The sequence below is a fragment of the Microtus ochrogaster genome, chromosome 8 (assembly GCF_000317375.1).
Source record: "Microtus ochrogaster isolate Prairie Vole_2 chromosome 8, MicOch1.0, whole genome shotgun sequence".
Taxonomy (NCBI): Eukaryota; Metazoa; Chordata; class Mammalia; order Rodentia; family Cricetidae; genus Microtus; species Microtus ochrogaster.
Window position 1 is genome coordinate 83145832 of NC_022015.1, and position 25060 is coordinate 83170891.

At 47.1% G+C, this 25060-nt stretch overlaps 1 protein-coding gene across 24 annotated transcripts in view; it reads left to right on the top strand.

The window, feature by feature from the left end:
- Positions 1–25060, top strand: part of Tcf7l2 (transcription factor 7 like 2) — a 191774-nt gene that overhangs the window by 67691 nt on the left and 99023 nt on the right. For all 24 annotated transcript variants that reach the window (XM_026781385.1, XM_026781376.1, XM_005352501.2 and 21 more), the window contains one exon: positions 8446–8547. In XM_026781385.1, the coding sequence (XP_026637186.1) occupies positions 8446–8547 (102 nt within the window). The remainder of the gene's footprint in view (positions 1–8445; positions 8548–25060) is intronic.

Consider the following 25060-nt stretch of genomic DNA (forward strand, 5'->3'; position numbering starts at 1 on the left):
GAGAGAGAGAGAGAGAGAGAGAGAGAGAGAGAGAGAGAGAGAATATAAATCTTAAAAAAGTGGAGGACACAATTCATTGGTTTTTAGAGTGCTCACCGGGTCACTGGTACTCTACTTCTGGGAGATTTGATCCTTTATAAAGAATGCCCATTTTCCCTAGCTGGCATTCCCCCACCCCTTTCTCCTCAGCTCCTGTGTGTTTTATGTAAATGGAAGAATACATGTGTGTTGCTCCCTCCCCTCTCCCCCACCTTTTTGTCTGCCTGCTTTAGAATAGCATAGAATGTATCCAGGAGTGCCCAGGGTGTAGCATGCATCAGTATGCTGACTTTCTCGTTGGATAATATTCTGTTTTGTGAATGTAGCACACTTCAGCTATCTGGTTTTAGTATTCTACAGACTGAAAGGCGTGCTGCCTTTTAGTTCAGGACAGCCAGCCCACTGCTTAGCTCCTAGCAGTGCCCACGTTTGCTCCCTAGACTTCTGTGTCTTCCGGTTGATTTTTCTGTCTGCAGATGGCCTGTGTCTCTCTTGGCATGTTGTGGAGGCACAGGTGGTAAATCAGACATACCAATTAACTGTTCTTGGCCTTTCTATAAAATAAAAACGGTGGTGGCTGCAATTGGTTGATTTTAAAATGAGACATCGTAAGTGTTTTCTGTCTAAAGGTGACCCTTCTCTGGTCTGCCTGTTCATGGGAGGTTCCTGCAGGGGCTCGCAGGCAAGAGGTCAGTTAATCAGTGGTTGGGGGGCTCAGGAAAGGACCCGTGTGGCTCTGGCTGGAGGCTGGATCATGATCTGGGAGAGCTCATGTCCTCTAAGCTGGGTCAGGGATTTGGGTACTTGAAACATTGACTTAGCATTCGTGGCTCTTTTCTCTGGTTGGAGCTTGGTGGGCATAGACACCGGTAGAAGAGCATGGAAGGCAGAGGGGAGTTAGGAGATGAGCCTGGAGGGAACAGAAAGGTGGTGGCCTGAAGCCCTGTGTCTGTGTCTGCCATGGGACCAGCCTTGTGTCTTGTAGTAAGCTGGGTCCCATCTGATTGGCCCGAGTTTTCTTCTTGTACAAATGCTAGTTAGTTCTCCATCCACTTCCCCTTCATTTCGCAGGGTTAGTCTTGATGTAGCGGTCACTGCCGAGGTATCTCAGCGGTGAGGATTGCTGAGAACTGCTCTATTCCTGTGATGGAAGCCAACCACAGCATTTCATTCACCTTCTTTAAAATGACACACGGAAACAAAGGCTAATCTGTTGGGCCCTAGCATCTATCTGCACGTAGCTTTTTCTCTTGGTCATTTTCTGTAAGAAGTGGTACGGTGCTTTTAAGAGAAACTCCTTGAGTTTCTGCTGTGTCGGGTTTTATTACAGAATGAACAAAGCCAAAGCCAAGACCCGACCAAAGGCTACCATCTCACCAGCTCTCGTGGCTCCATTCCTTGGTTGACTTTGGAGAACATTCAGCTTTAGGCTGGGGTAACTTCTCCTTGTTGCGTCCAGAGTGTGTGCTCATCATGCTGAATCCCAAACCGGAAATCACAGATGCCTGCATCTCGTCATGCTTTATAGACAAAAAGACCTTTAAAGATAGAACCATTGTGGATTGTCTGCAATAGGTCTAGCTCTAGAGTTTGTAATCGCCTGTACCACTGGTTCTCAATCTGTGGGTCTTGACTCCTCGGCATATAACATAGTTACATACAATTCATAACAGTAGCAGAGTTAGTTACGAAGTAGCAACAAAGTAATTTTATGGTGGAGAGTCACAAGTTCCACAAATGGGGATCTGTGTTAAAGGGTGGAAGCATTAGGAGGGTAAGAGCCCCTGTCCTGTACCTTCTGCTGTGGAAGCCGTGGAAGCATAACAGGCCTTACAGTGACAGCCTAGAAGGCTCCGAAGGGACTTCTGGAACGTTCCATGTATTTTCAGTGCCAGTATAGTTGATGGATGTTAACTTTCTGATATAGACAGAACATTGAACAAACTTAATTTTGTCACAACTGTTCACATTTTTACCATTGTGGATAAGCTGAGGTGTCTTGCTTACCAGGAAAAGACCTCCTTCTTCATAGGGGATGGGCTGGATTGTTTTCTTCCCATTCTCAAGAAACGAAGAAGGGTCAGAAAGGTTCAGTCTACTCTTGAGGAGTGTGTATGTGTGTGTGTGTGTGTGTGTATGTCTGTGTAGTGTATGTATCTGTGTGAGCTATGTGTGCCTGTGTTTGAGTGTGTGTGTCTGTGTGGGCATGTGTGAGTGTCTGTGTGTGTGTTCTTCCTTACAGCTTGACCTCCTGAAGAGACCCAGAGATGATTGCTATTGAGAAGGTACTCCAACAGCCTGTTTGCTTATTTCTGGTACTTTCTTCTTTGAGCCAAGTGGCTTCTGGTGGTGTTTTCTTTAGTAAGGTTTGGCACGTAGTCACTTCTCTTTCTGTCCTGTGTTGCCCATTGGCAAGGGAGTCAGCATCTGGCCCATGCTGCTTTGAGGGAGGACTTCATGATTTTGGACATGGTGGACCATGGGTGACCCTTCCCTCCCTTTGGGACGTGTCTGACATTTCATTAGAAACAAGACATTTGCAGCTTCCTGGTACCAGGGCACTAGGAGATCTTGTCAGTGGGGATCTAATGAGGGGCCACTGTGAAGATGGATCCAGACTAATTAGATTTCATGAGAAATAGATTTTCCTAGTCAGAATCGGCTTGAGTTGCGAAGAGGCGCCCGTCACTTGTTTTTGCTAATTGTCTGGGCTGACTGCTGACTCTGGACCTTTCTTTTCTGGAAGAGGCCGTTTCACTTTCCTTGTCTTGTGTGTGCTTCTGTGCTTGTGTGTGCAGTGCTCATGGAGGGAGGCAAGAAGTCACACTCAGGTTTTCTTCCTCAGGACCCATCCACCTTTTTTTAGACACGGTCTCTTACTGGCCTAGAACTTACTACTTAGGCCAGGCTGGTTGGTCCACGAGCCTCGGGGATCCAATGCCTCCCTCCTCACACGGGATTGTAAGTGCTTGTCACCATGCTGTGCCTGCTATGCCAGCTCCTGGCAGCGAATCCAGGTCCTTGTGTTAGCAAAGCTGCCGCTTTACCAGACAGAGCCGAGCTCCACTTTCCCTGAACAAAGTATTTCCTCACTGTTCCTCTAACCACCTCGAACATTGTCTTTTGTGTAAGCCCGTGACCATTGGCATCTGTTGGTGGAGAGCAGAGGAGTGGGCACCATGGGGCCTTCATTCCAGCCTTGTCTTAAGGGAACATTCTGGAGACAGGAAGTAGACAGTTGCTCTCAAAGCGCTGAGATCATTTCTCTGTGCCCTGAAGACAGCCCACCTGTTGCTCTCTTGGGGATGATCTGATCTGTTGTCACCTGATACACTGCCTCTGGGGAGTGGTGAGCCCTTCCCAGTCAGAACTGCTCAGTGATTTCTAGAACTTCCATCTTGACAGTAGAGGAATGGTGGTCTGTGGGTGACTGCGTGCCTTGGACAGAGACCAGATTTTTGCTGTTGTTTTGTTTGACAGAGGCTCTCATTATGTACCTCTGGCTCTACCAGAACTTGCTGTGTACACCAGACAGGCCTCGGATTCCCAAAGTCCAGCTACAATTCAAGGTGTGAGCCACACACAACATCCAGTGCAGGTTCTTTTATAATCCTTAAAACACAAGCCTGCCTGTGACATCTCAGTTTAAAATGCTGCCTTTGAGCCATGGGACACGCTTTCTTACATGACTGTATTCGAATGTCCAGACCAGTGCCCACATAGCTCACGATTGGCTTGCATCTGTGTTCAGATGGTTTGAAAGTGAAGAATAACACTGCTTTAATTAGTGAATTAATTTCTTATTTTTGAGTTTTATTATTTATAAATGATTCAAGAAATCAAGAGAAGTCTTCTAGAGGCCTGGTATCCATGTCATGTGGCTCAGATTCCCGTGGTCTGAGGTGCTTCTTCTGACCTCCGTGCTTGAACATGTGTGCCCTTATCCCCCACAGACTCACACAAAGGTGTACAATTAAAAAAATAAAATGAATTTAAGAAGAAAAAAAGCATGAGGAGAATAGTATCTCTAGGTACAGAAAGTTCAGATACCAGTGTCCTTTTTATGCAGTTTATTGGAATGCATGGGCCATAACATAACACAACACAACATAACACAACACAACCTAACACAACACAACACAACCTAACACAACATAACATAACACAAGATAACACAACCTAACACAACATAACATAACATAACCCAACCCAACCCAACACAACACAACCTAACGTAAAACATCCATGGATGTTTATCTAATGTAAAACAGCCTGGAGCTGCTTTCAAGTTACAATGGTGAGCATGGTCATGGACCACAGAGCCTGAGATAGTCACTATCTGACGAGCCCTGCCCTGAATAAATAAGGGAGTGGGGCCAGTCTCTGCTCGCCTGTCCATCTGTGGGACGGGTAAATGAAAGGAAGTGCTGGGAAGCCTTGCTGGTGTGTAATTAAGGATGTGAACTTTCCTGGCAACTTTGTCATCTTTGTCACTGTGCTTTGAGTCCTGTTTGTTTAGGAACGTGCACCCAGGCCCCAGCAGGAGCTATGAAGGAGCAGGTTCCGACCGTGGGGTCCTGGAGATGCGGGAGACCTGTGGGGGCAGACTCTGGCCGGCTGGTCCAGTGAGGGGCCGGCAGCTCTGAAAGAGTCTGTTTGGAAGCTCTTCCCCGGCAGCTTAGAATTTTTCCTTTTATTGGAGGAAGTGGAAGAAGGAAGACAATTAGAGATGCTTACATTCTCTCTGTGTCTGTCTGTCTCTCTGTCTCTGTCTCTCTCTGTGTATGGAGATTATCAGTGAACTTTAAGTGTCTACTTTAATCACTATCCATATTGTTGTTGTTATTTTGAGACAGGATGTCAGACTGAACTTGGGGTTCCAGCATTTGGTTAGACTGTCTGGCCACTGCGACCCAGGGGAGGGGGTGTCCTTCTTCCCCTACCTCTCCACACTGATTTTACAGGTACGCCCTGGGTCTGAACTCAAGTCTTCATGCTTGCGTGGCAAGCGTATTACTGACCGAGTCGTCTCCCTGGCTCTTCCTTTTTGTTGATGAGTCAGCAGAATTTTGAGCTCTGACTCCTTGCAGACCCTTGGCATTGTATGTATCCCTTGAGCCTTTGCCCACAGGTCCTAAACTTAGGCTTCAGCTCCTAGAGCTACAGCGTAAAACATGATTTGGAAGAGGGCCTAATGGGGCAAAATCAGAACACTATTATTAAACAAAAGATGAAATGCTTAAGCCAAGATGGCCTTATTAGCATTATTATTATTTTTTTGACTAAATGAAAGCTGAGCAGACCCGTTTCAACAGTTCTCAATGTAGGAATTCCCTCAGCCCCGTTTGATTGCCGTTTGTTGAAAAGTTTAATGTTTTTGTAGGCAATTCATAATTTCCATGTGGAGTGCTCGAGAGGAAGCGAGCAGGAGCCCAGTGTTGTTTTTATTCTAGGATGGTGGAGATATCCCCCCCCCCCCGAAGGATATAAACCCGCAGTGGAGCCTGGACAAGAGAGATGGTCCAGTTCTTCTGTGAGTCTCCATTGCATGTCCTCCTTTAGGAGAGCAGAATAGAATTTCTCACAGCTAAATGTCTCCAGGAAGGAAGAGATTTTCCTTTAGGCTGTAATTTTACCTAATTTCCTCCTTCTTCCCTTTATGTATTTATTTTCCCTATTACTCAGATGAAGGAACCGGGGAGCATCACTTTGGGAAGAAGTTAATGTCTTCCTTTAAAATAAAAATCCCAACATAAATGTTTGCTTTCCCAAAAGGAGCCCTGTCACCCAGCATGCTGGTTAGGACTCTAGAGTGAGCATGGACTTGTGGGTGCCTGGCTGCAGTGGTATCAAGTTGCTCCCAAAAGGAGCATTGGAGGCTGTCATTGGGGCGTCCCCGCCAGCCGGCAGGGCCAGGGGCTGCCCTCCACCATCTGGATTTGGTTAACTCTCTCTGGGCAGCAGGGGTGACTCTCATTTCCTCCAACCAGTAATGTTATATAGGCAGCGGGCCTGCGCTGCCCTGACATAATTGAAAATTATGTGTACTGTAGGCTCAGAGCGCTGAAATGTAGGCTCATAAAAATATGTGGTGCAGGTAGCCTATGGAGATTGGAACACAATGAAGCTTTTATGTGCACTAAGAATTAGAAGTCTCCGAGTTGATAGTGCGTTCTGAGCATGACAGTTCTTACACAAGAACTCAGGTTCCTCAGGGCTAGCCTGTCACCTTAAACCAAGCCTACATGTTCTAATTCAATAGAGCTGGCATCAGGATGCAATCAGATCTCCTTTACAGATGGTCAGAGATGCAAACATCTCCACTCATCAAACCCTCCCGTTGGAGCATAGCGGGAGGTGTGGGTGTGTCTGTTCGGTTTTGCAGTTTCTTCTGTGGGTTCTTGTGAGATGGAGAGGTAGTGCTGGCCAGGGTGCATTTCTGGTTGGCCTCAAGGAAATGACTCTATTGAGTGGTTTTGACCGAGGCAGCCCCTGTAGTTATGTGGCAAGTGTGAATGGGAAGAAGTCAGGGTGAGACAGGGCAGAATAGCTTCCCAGAGACTCTTGGCTCGGAGTCAGGACTGAGGATACCTTGGGAATTCTGTCTTCAGTGGTTTTAAACTTAGGGTTATCCTGGCTCCAGTTTGGAAGTGGTTTGGTTGTAAAGATGAATGGGAGGGTCTTGCTAGGATTCAATGCCTGGAATCCTAATTTCTTTCAATATTCGGGCAGATGTATTTTTCTGTCACAGATATGGCAACCCCTCCGATTAGTAAAAGGCAGCTAGAGATTGGTAGAAACAGCTTTGGTGGAAGATCTTGTCAGGCTAAAACTTTATTAGGGAGGGTTTTTGGTAAAAATCTCCTAAGCTGTAGAAGATGAACCCACCATTTGTGGATCTAGGCAGGAAAAGCAGACGGCAGCTGTTGGGCTCCGATCACCCCGCCTTAGGTGTAACCACGTTTGGTTTTAGTTTGCCAAACAGGCATGTCTCTGAGCAACACGCGCTTGTTTTCGGATACCTTTGACCTCTCTGTTCCCACATGGAGTCTGAGCAAAGTTTCTTCCTGGACGGTCCTTTGCTGTCTTTTCTTTCTACAGAAGTCCTAAAGACATAGCTGCATCTACTAGGTATAGTAGTTTGTCAGAAACTCTGCTATCTTTCTTGGCATTACCTGGGCATGGCTGCCCACATTCTGCTTTGAGCTAGCGGTATGTGTGCTAGCTGCCTCACCAGTATGCACTTCCCAAGGGCAGACATATCATGGGCCTCCTTATTCTCGGCAGGGTGAACAGACACAAAGCAATTTTCCATAGTGTTCGTTGACTGCACAACTCTGGAACTGAGTAGGGAAAGGTACTTGCCACCAAGCCCGATGATGTGAGCTTGATCCTTCGAACTCTCATGGTGGAAGGGGACAACGGACTGCTGCAATTGTTCTCTGAACCCCACCTGTGACCCACGACACCCCTCCATGTGCGTTCATTTCTATAAAATGAATATTAAGACTAGTCAGTTTGCTTCAAATCTCTGGAACGATGAAGACTGCTCTTTATGTGCCCTCTAAGCAATACTGATGCCTAGTCACAAGAGATTTAGAATTCACATGCCCTTAGGGGATCTGGAGCATCTCCACACTGAACAAACGACGTCGCCTCAGTTTCATCTGTCAAACTAAAGAGGCCAGTTGGTCTCGTGCCATCCTTGGACTGCCGCTCTGACGATTTCAACAGAAGTAGCTGGTTTTGTACCCTCTCCTGCTCCGGAGAAAGGCAGGGAGGGATGTATTGGCTCTCATGCTAATTCTGCCCAAATGTAAGAATTGTGCTGTTCTTTTGAAAAGACCATGTAAATTGCACTGTGCCCTGGGTGTATGTCTACTGCCATGAAGTACTTCAGTTGTCCATGTCTTGGGGTCAGTTGAGGAGTGCCGTGTGTGGTCATGACTGGACGCCCTCTGCGTGTAAAGGAAGTGAAGGATGACACTGTTTTAAAGATGAAGGCCGCCGGAAGAGCAGGGGGTCTAGGGGGTCTTCTAGGACTTTTCTGGCTGAGGTTCTGTTTTGGCTTTCTGTCTTCGCCCCTTCTTTGCTCCCCTGCACCCTTTTTCCCTCCACTGCCCATCTCATGCCTCCATCACTTCCCTCTGAAGAAGGTTGCACTATTGAACCCCCTTTCCAGGAGCCACCCCGTAAGTTACCTTGCAAAGACAAGACTGTGCCTGTTAGTGACGTTGATTTTCTGCATTTGAACTTACTCATACCTTTGCCTTTGCATGTTTTTAGATCGTTCTTTCCTTCTTTCTTTTTCCCTTTTCAATGTAAATAATGCACACAATGCGTATTTCTTGGTAACTAACTTGCCTCCTCTCCTTCCCTGAATGAATTGTTTCCCTTTATTCCCAGTATCTGCAGATGAAATGGCCGCTGCTCGATGTCCAAGCAGGAAGCCTCCAGAGCAGACAAGCCCTCAAGGATGCCCGCTCCCCCTCGCCCGCACACATCGTGGTGAGTGTTTCTCAGTGGCACCCCTTTCTTGGGGGCAAAAAGTAGATACTCTCCTTTTTTTTTCTTTTTCTTTCGATGATGAAAACTTGTATTTGTCAGTTCTTTGAGAAAATGTTTTCCTGGAGATTAGCTTTGCGTATGGTCTGTGTGACAAGCTATTCCTCCCCCGTGACGGCACCACAGCAACTGTCACGAGGAAATTTCCCCACGTTGCTCTGTGTTCTGGGTTAGACGCTAGACTTGTGGGCGTCTGTTGAGAGGATGCATCCTCCCTGAGTCGGGGAAACTACGGATGGTTCTGAAGCAGTTGTTTAGAAAAAAATGCATTTTAGGGGAAGCAAGGCTACAGGAAAGATGAGGAAAAAAAGGGAGTCCTTGGTCTGAAATTTCCATCCACCCTATTTATCTTGATATGTACTAGAGAGTAACACTCTACATGAAGATTGACAAATGATCTGAGCTGACTGACTACAAGCCTAGAGTAGAAATGAACTTAGAAAGGCCCAAATTAAACTTAATCCGTGCACCCACAGCTTTGAAAGCATGTGGGCGCCACACAGAAAACATTTGTTTTTGCTCAGACTACAGCATCAAGTCTGTGTCAACATATATTTTTAATGCACCTTCCTGGCATATCGTAGGCTACGAAAGTCAATAAATTAGCCTCCTGAGAAGGTAGCTCAGCCTTATTAGAATATCTATTTCCTTCTCTATATTTATACCATGAGCTGGACTTCAGACATTTGAAATAATTAATGAAAGACATATTTTTATAATGAATTCATGACAGGTAGAATTATGCAAAGCAGGAGATAGTTCATACATTTTTTATTTACGCTATCACAAATGTTACCCATTAGTCTGTTTGGCTTCTACATTACTCAGAATCTTTAAAAAATTGCAAAATGATTTAAAGTAGAAAAACCTTAAGATGCATTTTGTCAGATTTCAGGCCACCTCCTGATTTGGTAGCTTGGTCTAATTGATTATATATTATTGAATGAGTTAGGCCTCAGTTGGATGTGTGTATATCAGAACATAATTTATTTCTGTAAAACCGCATTTGGAACCTTGATTGGTGGAAATGTCTTAACTTCTCATGGTATAAATAGGGCATGAGGAAGACGGCTGACAATTGCTAGAAGTCTTCCCTCTTCCAGCCCCACGGTCAAATGAATGCTGAGGGCTGGAGGTGATAGCCTTAGACAGCTTTAGGCCCAATCTGATGTCAGGAGAGGAAACTGAGGCCCAGAGATGCCTTAAGTGAACTGCCCAATGTCACACGCCGACATAGAAGCTGGGGCAAAGGCTGAATCCAGCTCTTTGTGCCCTTTTGGGAACCTTCTGGTACATTCTCTTTTGTGAGAGGTGAGAGCAAGGCTCGTGGCTGGCTCTTGTTGACTGTAAGCTGCTGGCCATCAGCAACTGACGAGAGTGAGGGTGAAGAAGCTGCCGGTGTGGGTGCTGATTCAAGTTTTTCTGGAACATCAAATGCCATGTTAGAAAAGACAATCTTCACACATGGTTATGGGACCCAAGCGTGTGATGCTGGCAGGGTTTACGGTCTCCTAAGCCGATGTATTCCCCAGCATCTGCCCAGACTTTGGAATTGATTTCTCTCCCCTTGGAAGCTCTCCCTAGAGGTTTCCCCACCTGAAGACAAGGGAGTCTCTGCCAACTTACCCCAGTTCAGAGTGCGCACAACTCTGGTAGTGAAGGATCATAGGCCATAGCAGCACTGAGCAAGACCCTCATCCAAGTGTGAGTGGTCACAGCTGTCCCCTCTTGTCCTGCTTAAATCCGGCGAGAACAGCTGCCACAGCTGGGGTCGTCAGAGTCTTATTTCCTTGGTGGAAATGGACAGTCTGTAGGTGGTGGGGAAGGGGTCTTTGCAGAACCAGTGTGAATCTTGGCAAGGGACTCAGAGGGGAAACTGAGGCTCCTTTTCCTCTACTGTTTTCTAGAAGGCACATGTACCATATGTCCACCACTCAGGAGTACCCATGTCATCTTTAAGGTTGGCCGTGGTCACAAAGCCTTGTTTGCTGACTGCTGTGCCCTTAGGGACCTGGGGACTAGTCATCTGGTGGAGGTTATAGGTTTGTGGGGAAAGGTGGTCCTGGGAGCTGAGGAGAAGGGGAAAGCTCTAAGTTCGGTCAACAGGAGACCACATTTGGAAAATACTTAATTATCTTCTCACTGGATACGGAGCTGTGTGTCAACCCAAACCACCCACACCACAGCGGGCGCAACGGCTGAGTCAGCCCCGAGAACTTTCTGCACTGTGGCTTATGCATCATTTGGGTTTCTGTATGGCTTCACAGTGGCCGGAGGGGTTTGTTTGTGTTTGTGTTTGGTCACGAATGTCAGCTTTACTCCTCACCCTCAGGTTTCCATCCTGTTAGACACAGTGTCATAATATCATAGCCCAGAACCAGACGCGTTTCAAAATAGCCTTCTACGGACTGTTTCCCAATTTCTTTGAAATCTGGATTATTGTAACTCGTGGGCCGAGCTGTTTCCAAATGACTTCTGCTGTTTCGCTGTACAAACAGGGAAGTGTTGGGGTTCCTTGTTACTCCCTTGAGGTCATGACTATCAGATTGCTCAGGAAACAGCTTTCCCCAGAGCCTCCACCTGGAAGAGAATCCTCACCTGGGAATTTCAAGTATTTTTAGTCTGATTGAGTCCCCCCCCCCCCCATGTAGTGGGAGGTTTTCATGCTGAATGAAGTTGATGTGTGGGGGGCTGGAGAGATGGCTCAGCAGTTAAAAGCTTTCATTTACTGATCTACGGAGGACCTGGTCCTCCAGAGCCCACGTTAGGTGACTCACAGTTGCCTGAAACTCTAGTTCCAGGAGGTCTGATACCTGCTTCTGGCTTCCATGGGCACCTGCAGACACATTACTCACCCAGCACACACGCTAATGTAATAATAATAATTAATAAACAACCTTAAAAAGCTAATGTGTGGAATGAATGTTCATGTTAGGACACAGGTGTGTCCTCACAGTTCACAATGTGTGTTCATTCATCCATTGCCTGGAGCTGGGGTTAGAACCAGAGGCTTTGCTCAGGCTAAGCAAACATTTTGTTACCGAGCCACAGTCTAGTCCTATCCAAGAATGTTTAAGCTGATCCTCCCCCACAAAATATCCGTGCATCTTTTGCAGCATCTTGTTTGTTAGACCCTGGTGATTCCCAGTCTGTGTTCTGAGAAGAAAAGAAATTATTTCCTAGGTCTGCCTTGATTGGCTGGTGGAGACTCATCAGTCCCCTTGATTGGCTGGCCGGAGACTCATCAGTCCCCTTGATTGGCTGGCCAATGACTCATCAGTCCTGCAAGGAGTCAGTCCTTGCTCCAGCCCCCATACCCACTCTGCCCCACCACCCAATCCTGACTTTGTAAAACCTCAGAAATGCCAAGGAGCCCATTCTAAGACCCTCCTCTCTCCAATTCCATTTTTTTCATTGGTTCCATTTTGCTTTCTCTGGCATTTCTGAAATTTATATTCTAATTCTTTTTTCTTCCTCTCACAAGTCGAAGGAGGAAGTGCAGGCCTCTGCTGGGTGGTAGTGTCTTGCGCCAGGCTTGTACAGATTGCCTCCAGCTCCTGGAAGCCGTGGGGTTAGGACTTGCTCCCTGGGTATCACCCCCGGTGCCTTTGCTATACAAAGACTTTCATTTAACTTTCTTTGTACCCAGGAAAGAAAAAAAAAAGATTCTAGACCCCAAATGGTGGTATTTTGGTCTAGCATGTGTCTTACAACTCAGTAAAAAGGCTTCAAAAGTTTTTACAATTTTATCTCGGGGGTTTCCTTTTGAAGTCGGCGTGCAGTTTTACCTTGGGGTGGATTCTTCCTGTCTCTCTGTCTTGGTGTTTTGTTGTGTAATGAGCATCTAAGAGTGGGATGGGAGAGCAGGTTGAATCCCAGAAAGAAAGCCTGCCAGACAGTGGTAATACACATTTTTTTTTAATTGCTTAAATGTTGATGGCAAGTGGAAATCTTACAAGATGTAGCATAGCCAGGAGGACCTCACACAGGGTCTCTGCCCTCCGTGCTGACATTTCCTAGGGACACAGGGCTCAAGGAACTGGGAGCTTTTTTTTTTTCTACAGAATCTAGGCGGACCTACTCCTTGTTAATTAAAAAACGACCTCAAGAACATTCTCTTTGTAGCTAAATACACGTGAAGGCTTCTAACTTTTTTTTTTTTAATGTTCCCATGCTTACGGGGATCAACTACATGCCAGGAGGCTCTGTGGTAGAAAGATGTCAAGGCTGGCAAAACATTGTGGAGTGTACCTAGAAAGATTACAGGGCCCCTGCAGGTGTGACCAGGGAACCCCAGCTGTGACTAGGAAGTTGGTGGGGATTACGCTCCTGGACATTTAAGGTGGTTAAATGGTGCAGTGATAGGAGGGGTGACTTCTCGCCTTCTGTGACACGCTAGGCTGATGACTACAATTGTCACCACTTAATTGGGCATTTCAAGATGGCGAGTCTCGAAGATTCTAAATGTCCTTGTGTGGGTGTGTATTAAAGGGATGACAGAAGAGAGAATGGATTCGCGGGGTCCAGCTTCTAAGCCTGTCTACGGTGTACATGGATGGAAATAGCCCATCATAAGACATACGTTTCTACATTTCTTATGAGCCGACAGAAGCTAGAAGTATTAGAACTGGGATTTGGAAGATTTATGGAAGATGGCGTATGAAGCTGTAGAGAGGGCGAGAATAGGAGACCATGCTAGGCAGAAGGGAGAGAGTGTGTAGCTTCTAAAGCAAAGAGTAGATGCAGAGAGATACAGAGACAGCCTGGTTAAGGTAGAGACCCTGCTGCTGCGCCATCAGATCTATAAGGGGAATCACACAGGGTTTGGTGATTGTGTTACGCTGCAGGCCCTGGGGACGGTGGACATGGACAGAGTTGGATGGGACCGAAGGGGCCGGGAAGGGGTAGGTGTTTGGAGAATGCCATTCTCTGGGTGAAGCAGGTTTGGGATAGAATAGCTCTTTGGTTTTTTTTTGTTGAGAGATCGTGCTTCTGTTGATTCAATCATGGACTCGTTCACCGGTGCTGCAAATATGTTGTGGTTGTTCGCTGTGTGGGAAGAAGCCTTCCAGACATTGAGGAAAATGACACCAGTGGCAATCAGTAATCCCAGTGATGCTACAGAGGATTGTACTGGGTGACGCTCCGAGTTCATTTGAGATGTTCCAGCCTTCTGCCGAGGGGTTGTGTTCACAGGAGGACTCAGTCAGGGTACGGAACAAGGCCACTGGGCGCCAGCACCCCATCTTCCTGGCCCTGAGTAGACAGCTGAGAGAAGCTGAGTAGATGGGTTCTAAAACATTCTGGACACGCTGCTTCCCAAACTGTCAGTGAGCATGCCAGTGGGAGCTCCCACTCCCCCTGTGCCGGGGTGTGGCTCTAGGAGCCCTGCCAGTTTCTAGAGTGTCTGAGATGTGGCTTCTCGTGGTGGAGACTGTAGCTATTGCAAAGGACTCCTTGGCACCGTGCAGGACAGAATGTATGTGTCCTTGTTTCTGTGGAGAATGGTGGCTTTTAGATGAGGAGCGAGAACCTATACTGAGTCTCCCTGCCCTCCTGTGGACTGTCTTCATCCCCTCTGCTAAGTGTGTATCTACCTTTCTTGTTATTTATTTAATCCACTTATCCGTGACTCAGCCAGGCTTTCTAGAACACCTGGCCTGTGTTTCCTGGTAACAGCTGAGTCAGAACCGTCCCATTTCACAGACAAGGCTGTACTGAGCATGTCTGTTCTGTCTATTAAACAAGCCATCATCACTGCACACTGTGATTTTTATGAGCACAGTTAGCGCAGAGAACTAGACCCCCTGGCTTTCTTTTGGAGGGAAAAGAAGCCACAGATGGCATCACTGCGCTCTGAAGAACGTGTGTAGCCAAGTCCCCAAAGTGCATGCTGGGCTGGGGTCATGGTTCCAGGTCAAATGGCTAAATCATCCTTAGGTCCTTAATGAATCTCCAACGTTCTTGGGTTTTGGGTTCTGGTGTGGCAGCCGCCCACCGTGGTGGCAGAACTGGTGTCATAAAGTATTGTGTAACCTCTGTGGTAACCCCTTCCTTCAGAGTAGATTCAAGGTTTAAGGGTCGTGGAATCCCATCTCAGGCCTCCTATTGCCTCTGTGTTATAGCTTCCCTGCTGTTTGGTAGTGGACTCTCATCCTAGAGACTCTGGCATAGAAAGGAAGCATACTAAGGACACTGTTTAGCTGTTTGGTTTTGGCACCACATGGCCCCCGTGGGAGTGTAGTCCTCATTGTGCACTGGAATGCCTCTCCCTGAAGCACTGGCTCCTTGTTGCCTATACATGCCGAAGATGCTGCTATTCTGACCCCAAGAGCAACTTTTTTCCTTAGAATTTTCCTGTTTATCTCTTACTCATATCACTGGGGACTGACAAACCCCCGACTATTTAAGAACGGAAATTGCTCATATTTTAATTACAAACCATTCTACCTCGAGGGAGAATAAAGCCATTTGTTCCCAATTCATGCGCATTGGTGTTTCTCCCACACGTGTGTCTGTGTGAGGGTGCTGGATCCCTCAGGACTGGAGTCACAGACAGTTGTGAGCTGCCGTGTGGGTGCTGGAAATTGAACCCAGGTCCTCTGGAAGTGCAGTCCGAGCTCTCAACTGCTGAGACATTGCTCCAGCCGTGTGATAGGAATTTTTAAATGAACGTAGCTTCTTTTTTCATAGATTTTGTGCCTATTGCAGACAGTTGGAAACCCACCTATAGCCTCATCTCTCGGATATTTGTTTCCTTTTAGATTTTTTTCCTTCTGACCATGTTGATATTTCTTCCTAACATTCTGTAGCTCCCAGCTTCAATGGCTCCAGCTTTGTCTTTATTTATAACAAAAATTACCAAAGTCAGTAAGTACTTCTCCATGTCATTACAATTCTTAAGGCTTTTAATGACCCATCAGAGCCCCTAATGTGATTTTGCCCTGATTTATAAGATCGATGCCGTGTTGTTCTTCCTTTATGTCATGTTTTGTTTCTGCTTTCATTAGATCCCTCGTGGCAATGGTGTTTACGTGTCTGTGTCCTCCCCTGGCTCTTTCCTTTTGGGGTAGATTTGGAGGAAGAATTTAGATAAAGAACAGAGTTTTAAGAATTGCTCTTGAGGTCCATAGCCATGAATTATCTTCCCGAGAGTCTCTATTCTGCCGGTGTCACCGCAGTCCGGAGACTCGGTGTCAGTTCCCATGGTCAGAATGGTTTAATTCTCCGGGGGGGCATACAAAGGGAGAGGTTTATGTTTCCCTGGAAAGCTGGGCCCCTAACTCCCCTTGCCCCAGAACTGAAGCGATAAGGCCTCACCTTTCCTGCCTTCACGGCCAGCGCCTGTGCTACGCTTTCCCTGAGTCCCGGTTAGTCCTCTTAGCCAGTTCACGCAGGACATCTGCTTCTTCTGCGCTCCACCCCCAGCATGCTCAGCTTTTGCAGGGCTATTTCAGAGGCCCTGAGTGTACTGATAATCTTTGTTAATTAGTTTTTTATGTAATTATTTCTTTCATCTTTTTTTCCTTCCCTTGTTGAGACAGAATATTGCTGTGTAGCCCAGGCTGGCCTCAAACTTTCAGTTCTCCACTGTGGAGATCTAGGGTTACAGGTGCTTGCTGGGATGAGCATTTAGTTACAGTCTTGTTTTTAGAGGCTTTATCTCAGTGGGCAGAGTCATCTCAGAGGGCGGAGTCATCTTAGTGGGCGGAGGGTGTTCATTTGATGCTCTCTGTGAGCTTGGTCAGATTGGGTTGTTGGGCAGACACACCCACTTTTCAGAGAGGCCATTGGCTCCCCTGTGAAAGCTATACCCAGAGTATAAGGGGGAGGGCTGGCAGCCTGGCTTGGCTCTCTGCCACCTCTTCTAGCTGGGTCCTGGTGTGCTTTGGAGAAGCGTCTCTGGCAGATCCTGGCTAGCTAGTGTTTCCTGACATTTGTTTCCCAGAGTGTTTAATAAGGTTACTGGAAAAAAAAAAAGATTCTCTCTTAAAATAGGTTTAGCAAGCTCTGGGTCTCTCTCTGGGCCTTGGCTCTGCGGGAGGCTTCAGACCTTTTTGTAGAAGAGGGGGTGCTTCTCTGCTGAAGTCTACTTAGCATAAAGGGACAAGATGGGAACCCTCTTTGTGAAGCCGATTTGGTTTCAGCACCTGCTCTGTTTACTGAACACAGGAGCCTGTTTTAAGTTAGCACGGGTCTTAGAGCCCAGCTCATGCTTTGGGCCGTGTTTATCTTTCCAGTATATAAAAAGTGTTCCTTCGGCACCCATCCATTCTGCTTGTTGCTTCTTGCCTTGCTGATTACTCTGTTTGAGGCCTGCTTATTTCTCCAATCAGACTGTAAGTTTCTTGAAGCCAAGGAGCCCCATGGTCCATTTCTCTGCATGTGGCTTCCTCCCCTCCCACTGTGGTGCTGTTTATTAAGCAGAAAACCAGTTTCTGGTAAAGAACTGAAGCTAATTTGATTTGAACCCAGTGTGACTTCATCGTGCCCAGAGTGTTCGCAGTATCTCGGTTAGCCCATAGCTTCTGCATGTGTCTGCTCTCTCTCTACCTAATGTGGTAGCATGTTTTTGGAGAGATATAATTTGGGGTTGTGATATGGGGCAGGGCTCGGCCAGGAACTTGAGAATCCATTCTTTCATACTCCAGTTCATGGCCGAGCGTGTTTGATTGCTATGGTAGGACTTCCGTGGACATAGCTACAAGAAAGCTCCAAAAGTCAGGGTGTGGGGCTTCTGTCTCCTAATTTCCTAATTAGGGGTCCTCAAATGTGATACCCAGGGCTTGGTTATTGATGGGAAATGGTTGCAGATTGCTAATGTTTGCTCAAGTGTTTATGGGGTTTCTTTGTGATTGCAAGTTGTCTTTTCATCTTCCATAACACGGAACTATGTGTGGGAGTCAGTTCTGTCTACATACGGTGTGTGCGCACGCGTGTGTGCGTGTTCCTGATCCCTTTTTAACCCCTTACCATTGCTACATAGTCTAGTCTCACTTGTCTCTCACTTGGATGTGGCGCTGCCCTTCCCTCCCTCCCACATTTGTTACTTCCCCCCATAAATCCTTGAACCCCTGTAGTTGTTTCTACACTTATGATGGCCTTTGAAAACCTCATATATGCCCCATAATATACTTCTGAAAATCTGGCCTAAATATCATCTTAGGAAAAAGGCCCAGAGCAGCTACAAACAGACCCTTGTCTCTGCCAGTGGCTATAAGGTTGGTTCTGAGAACCAAGGACTGAGAATTGACAGCCCCAGGCCAGTTAAGCCTGGACACCCATCATGCTTTCTGCAGCCTGGGCACAAGAAGTTGGTGTGACAATATGACCAATGTCTTGGTTGCAGCACCCTCAGTGGGAGCCACATACCCCTGGTGGTGTGCATCCGTGAGCCCTGCCTCACCCTGAAGTTTCTCGTCCACCCAGCTGCAGGCTCTTGCAATCTCAAGTCGCCACTAAGCAGCTCCAGACAGCGTGATGCAATCTGTTTTCCAGTCCAGACCCGCAGAGCGGGTGGATCTGGGCAGTGATTAAGTGTATCACTGAGGCAGTTTAATGAGATTGAGATGGGGGTCTCCGTGGGTCTCAGAGCAATGAGGGGAAAGGCCTCCTCTTCAAGGGTGCAAGCTTCCTGCTGCCCTTTCTCTTTCCATTTGTATCCACTGAGTTTGAGGGAGAGGAAAACAGTAAGTGGATAGGCAGGCTGAGGAAAGAAGGAGAAAACAGAGCCCAGCACAGCCTCGGGCCTGGTCCATCGGAGCTCTCCAGAGACTGGGTGGGTCTCGCCCCCTTATCTACATCTGCCTCCTTCACTTTCTGTGGCTTTTGATGTTAGTCCCAGCTCAGGGTTAAGAGAGGCTGTCCACGGAGTGTTTATCCCTAGCCTTTTGCTACTCAAGGAAGAAGTTGGCCTTGATGGGCATAGGGACAGAAATAAAATGCATGGATAAACAAACATACCTCATAATGAACTGAGGACATGGCTAGGTTTCCTGGGAAACCTTGTTGGAACTCAGGAACAAAAATAGTGTTTTGTTTTGAGACAGAGTTTCATGAAGCTCATGTTCAGCCTCAAACTCATTGTGTAGCCCAGGAGACCTTGGACATCTGATCCTGCTGCCTGCAAGTCCCGAGTGCTGAGATTACAGGCGTGCACAGCCATCTCTGGTTTGTGCGGTCCTGGGGATCGAACCCGGGGCTTCTTGCATGTTAGCCAGACTTCCTGAGCTACATCTTCAGCCTTCTCCAATAGATTATTTGGGACAGGATAGCAGTCCTCTTCCCCTACAGCACAGTGAGGGGGATGTGGAGAATCATCATCTGCATGACATCGTCACAGGCCAGGATCAGCACTAGACTGGGAGCAGCCAGTTCATCCGGATGCTCTGGGCAAGTACATTCCAGGGCTTTCCCTTAGGGTCCTTCCCACCCCATTTCTGCCAAGTGCTTGGCCCGCATAGCCTTGGCGAACAGTGCATGGGGGCTATACTGTCCATCCAGTCTGGGAACTGAGACTTTAGGATGGACTCGGTGCTGAGGTCACCTGTCTCCAGTCTCTCCATTGCCATTCTTCCTAATAACAGCCTCGCTTCCCTCCTCACTGTGGTGGGCTCCCTTGCCCTGCCCTTCCCTGTCTGTCTGATGAACACGAGGTTGGTTGGGGGCACACAGGTGATGCAGGCTTGTGCATTTTTATACAGACAGCCTAAACCTGTGGCCTGTACTCACGTAGGCACATAATGGCAGTGGCGTGCACGTGCCCCTGGCCTGGAATGGAAGGCTGCCATTTGCAGAGGGCTGAAATGAGTGCAGGGAGAATGAGCGGACAACACAATTTAATTCTGTGCACCAGCTCTGGGCCTGGATTATCCCAGGGAGCCAGCGCCTTAGCTGGTGGTTTTCTGTTGCCAACCCAGTTCTGATGGTTATTCAAGCCTTTAGGCTTATGATGTCATTTTTTTTTTTTAATTTTTAGTTTTATTTCTCTCAGTAAAAGTTCTGGGTCATGGACCAGGTCTGCCACGATTGCACAGAGAAGCCCTCAGGTGCTGAGCACACCTGCCTCTCCAAGGACAGTTGCTTTGAGCTGGTCTCAGAGTTCCTGTAGAAAGGGGACAAATCGGGCCCCACACCCACATGAACGACTCCTAAAGGGAGGCTTGTATGGGTATAGGAGTTTCTGGGATTTGTTCCTGCGGTCATGGGGAATTTTAAAAATGAAGTTTAGGTATTTTCATGAAATTCCTGATTTTATATTTTTAGATCCTCAGACTTTTTCTCTGGCATATTCATGGTTGCCGGAAAATTCTTTTCTTTTGTTTCTTTGTGACATTTACTTGCGTATATTAGAAACATTGTTTTCTGATCACAGATAATGGGTGGCCAGTGGAGAATTCTGTTGTTTCTCTTTCACTTATTGTGACTACTTTTCTATCTTTTGGAGACTGTGTCCATTTTTCATGAAAACATCACATTGTACAAAGGGTGATACAGTCGCAAAACACGCAGACTGTTGTTCCCAGGCCCTGCTTGTCCCTGCTAGCCCGGTAGCAAGCACAGCACTTCTGAGGCCTCAGATGTCAGGATTCTCAGGTCTAGGGCATGTGGATGGCTTTGGATCTGCCCTGGGGTGAAGCAGGAGAGCAGAGGGTAGCATCGGGCTCAGCGCTGCATCAGTGCCTTTTGGAGAATGTCAGAAACTCAGCTCCCTACCTGCAAATGCCCACGGAGATGTCATGGCAAATCGTCTTCAAGTTTTTGAGACAGGGTCTCTCTCTATAGCCCTCCGCTGTCTTGCACTCCCTGTGTAGACCAGGCTGGCCTTGAACTCTCAGAGATCCTCCTGCCTCTGCTTCCCAATTTCCAGACCTCAGCCCACCACCAAGAGAAGTTAAGGCGGGAACTCAAAGCAGGGACTTAAAGGTGAGGCTGCTTGCTATTTCACACTGAATGGCCTTCCACCAAGCACCCCACTTCACAGTCAGGAAACACAGCAGAAACTATGGAGGGTGTTACTGCTGGCTGGCTGGCTGGGAAGCTAGCTTATACTGGCAGTGCAGGCCAGCCTGCCTACTTTGGACTTGACACAGATGCTCTCTCTCATCAATTAACAATTAAGACAATCCCTAACAGCCACAGGGCAATCTGATCTAGGCCATTTCTCAATTGATCTCCTAGATGACCCTAGGCTCTGTCAGATTGATAGAGATATCCAGGTCAGATGGGAAAGGGGACACGTTTTCATCAGAACCAGACTGAAGATGCGCCAAGAAATGAAGTTAGGGTTAGGAGCTGGGCTATGGCTCCGCAGTCAGGAGCAATTGGCACAAGTCTCAAATTCTTCCCACCCTTCGGTTACGTGCGCCATGATAAAACCAAACCAAACCAAACCAAAATATGGTGTTTCTAAAGAGGATGCCGACTTCTCATGCTGCCTGGACGTTTAGTTTGGAAAGTGGTTTTCTTTTTCTTTCTATAATGCAAGTGTTTTATGGATCCATTTTGCTGTTTTGCGCAGATGTGATGATTCTCAGTTTGATGGATTTACCACAATATACGTTTATCGCGTGTGAGGCACTAGCTCGGGCCTCAAGCCAGTAACCGTATGCGAAGTTTGAGTGCGCGATTTAAAGTCTGGCCTGTGAGCCAGTGTGCATTTGGACATCTGTGTGGAATAAGTGAGTGGCAGAGGACATTTGTGAGGGAGAGGCAGGCAGCCATTGGCCTGGAGAGATGGGCTTGGGCTGTGAGGTGGCCAGTGCTAGGCAGAGAGGCCAGCAGGGCTGGACTTGGCGAAGCCTTCCGCTGTCTGGAAGCCTGTGTGAAATTTCCTGTACAGGTTTTCAGCTGGCAAGGTCCGGATCCTTCCGGACCCAAGGCCGTGTACCAAAATTCAGAACAGAAACCAAGTTGAGAGGTTTGCCGAACTTTTGGTCATGTTCATTTCAGGGCCAAAGTTACTACAAGATTGCACAAAATCACAGGGCAGAGCAATGTCCTCTAAGGCTCTTTCCTGGTCCTGTTTTTTCTTCTACTATTAGACTTAATCCTAGAATTTACATGTTGATAGTTTTCCTGGTAGCAAGCTCACATCTTGTGTGTATACATGTGTATAGAAACCAAAGGCCAACCTTGTGGGGGGAGAGGGGAGGGGAGTTCTTCCTTCTCTGTTTTTCTCTCTTGAGCCAGGGGCTCTCTTTCACTTGGCACTTGAGGACTGAGCTAGGTTGGCTGGCCAGTGAGCCCCAATGCCTTTCCTGTTTCTGCCCCCCAGCACTGGGATAAGAGGCATGCACCACCACCTCTCCTGGCTTTCTTATACGGGTTCTGGGGATGAACCGAATCAGGTTCTCTTGCTTATGCAGCAAGCACTTAACCCACTGGGCCATCTCCAGCCCATGACCGCATTTTGATAATTGAACCAACACCTGGAGAAGATGCACGGGCCCTGTCTTGGGGGATGTCCACTGAACATTTGGCCAGATCTGGGCGCTTTTCTCTTACCAGGTTTACCCTCATCAAACCCTTGGGAACTAGCTGTTGCCACTCCTGTTTTAGGGATAAGGAAGCAGGAGAGGGAGACTCAGTTGGGAGGACGGTGTAAGAAAGGCCACACAACTGGAGGCTGAATTCTGACAGGTGGACTAAGGAGCTGTCGCCTCACGCTTTGGAAGTGAGTGCAGGCAAAGGTGGGGCAGATCTCTGCACACCGTCCCCACGCTCGTGTCTGTCTTTCTGCTTTAGGGCCTTAAGCCTTGTCAGAGGCAGATTGCTCCTCTGTGATGTGTTGAGGAAATGAGACTTTGGGAACTTAGGAGCCTTCAATTCATCGCTAATTATATCCCTGTTAACCATGTGGGCCGATGCCGACAGACTCGTGGGCAGGTTACAAGTGGACAATTTGACGAACCTGTGACAGCAGTTTTCGTGGAGTGTTCTTCTCAGAGCATAAACCATGTGGGACTGAGATGTTTACTTCCTGGTCGATTCTTGAGTCCTTCATAGAGTGTGCTTGCCTGGTCTGCTATCAAAGTTGGGCAGCTCAAGATGACACCCCAGGTTTGAGTGGGTGTTGTTTCTTTGTTTCCTTTGTTCTCTAGGACAGGTGAGATAGATTACTCCCCAACTCTTTAAAAATGGAAACAGACTAACAACAGCATAAGGAAAAGGACCGGGGACAGTGTAGCAACAGCCACACAAAGTAGCAATCCTTAGTCTTCTCCTTGTATGAAACCTGTTATTTTAAAAATAACAAAACCAGTGACTGCAGAAGCAGTTCAGTGGTTAAGTCTGCTCTCCCAGAGGACCTGAGTTTAGTTTCCAGCACCCACTCAGGTAGTTCACAATCATCTGTAACTCCAGCTCCAGAAGACCCAACATGTCAGGCCTCAGCAGGCAGGCCCCTGAGAAACACATACCTGCATGTACACATACACACCTACACATAATTAAAACCTGCATTCACATATGCACACTCACTTGCAGACACACTAAGGGCACACAAAAAGAATGAACAAAGCCAGAGAGACTTCTGTTGTCCTAAGTCCAGTCCTCATTCCTAAGCAAACACTTTGTTGAACTTCAGAGTCTATGTAGTTCAGTGTAGGCGTTTGTACAGTTGCCCACGTGTGTCAAATCTGTGGTGTAGCATAATCAATGTCAGTGGTTTCCTATTTCAGGAGTTATGCAAATTACTCCTTCTAAAAAAAATAGCCACTGTGTTTGAATTTCATGCTGCACATTTAATTTAGTTTTTTTTTTTCATTTCACGGCTATTCCATATTCTACCGTAAGGCTACAATCCTATTTTTCTTAGGCTGTATTGATGACTCTTAGCTCACTTCCAGCCTTCTTGCTTATTTCCTCTTAAAGAATTGTGTGCTTAAGTGTCTGTATTTAAGTTTCTTTATCACATTAGTGCCTGGTGCCCTTGGAGGCCAGAAGAGGGCATCAGATCCCATGGAACTCGAGTTACAGACTGTGTGAGCTGCCTTGTGGGTGCTAGGAACTGAACCCCAATCCTGTAAGAGCATCAAGTGCTCTTGGGAGGCTCCTCAGCCACCTCTCTAGCCCCTGCTAACTGTCTCTTGAGATTACGAATTGTGCCGTAGTGACAGTCTTTGGGCGGCTGTGTGGCCATTAGCGGCCTTTCTGAGGGTTTGTGGCAATGTAGAGGAATAAAGAGAGCATCTTTCTTTCTGGGGTTTGGTTTAAATTTGGATTGCTAGACTCTCTAGGATAAGACAGTGCTTCCATTGCAACAACCGCCCTTTTACTAATGCTCACTCTTCCTTATGCAGCGAGATCTGATTTGTGCTTCTTTCACCTGAGCTTGCGGATCATATTGTATATTTATCAGTACACTCAAGTTAGTCCTCTCTTTATTGAAAAGAATCCAGTGATTCTCCATGGTGATGTACAGAAGCCCTGTATAGAAGTTGGAGGCAAGATGGTTAGAGATAGAAATACTTTCCCCTACTCCACGTTGTTACTGAACTTTGTAAAGTGGACTTTTTTTTTTAAATAAGCAAATTTTAAATTTCAGTGCATTTGAACACATCAGTATCTTCTGTGTTTTCATTTTGCACCTCCAGATTGTAGCTCCAGATTTGGCAAATGCTGCACGAACTCTGTTGTTTACATGCATGTCCACATGTGTGCCTATATGTGTGCGTCCATGGGCACGTGTGTTCACGTGTGTGGAGGACAGAGGATACTTTATGTATTGTCATTCTCCTCTCTTCTCTACCCTCCTCCTTCTCCCCTCCCCTTCTGCCCTCCTCCCTCTTTGTGTTAACACCATAGTTTCTCATTGGCCTTGAACTTGCCCTGGTGGCTAGCTGGCCACCGAGTACCTATGGCCTGCCTGTCTGTGTCTCCAGTGGTAGGATTATAAGCATCTTCCACACACCCAGATTTTTGAATGTGCAGTCTAAGAACTGAACTTGGGTCCTTGCGCTTTGTGGATTGGCATCTCCTCAGCCTCAGGAACTCAGGTTCGATCGCACATCTGCTACCTCAGCCATAACTGCAGAAGTCACCTTTCTTAGGCAGCTAAGCCAAGGAGTCGGTCGGAATGCAGAAGTATGTCTGGGAATTTGACAGTGCAGGGACAGTAGGTAGTGCTGCCATGTATTGATGAGGTGTAAGCCCCAGCACTGAGGCACAAGTGTTCTGATTGACTTGATCGGTCTTTCCTACAGCTCCAGTTGAAGTAAGTGCTCATATTCCCATTTTAGAGCTAAGAAACCCAGGATCTAAAGAGGTTAGATTGTTATGTGGTGAGGGGCAGAGCCAGGGTTCAGATCAGACTCTCTTGATCACAAGTCCTGGATGCAGCCACACCCTCTTCACAAAGATTAACTTGGAGTTTGAGTCCTGGCATCTTTCTAAGTTGTTAATTTTTTTTATTTTTGAGTCATGATCTCCCTGTGTAACACTGACTTGCATGGTT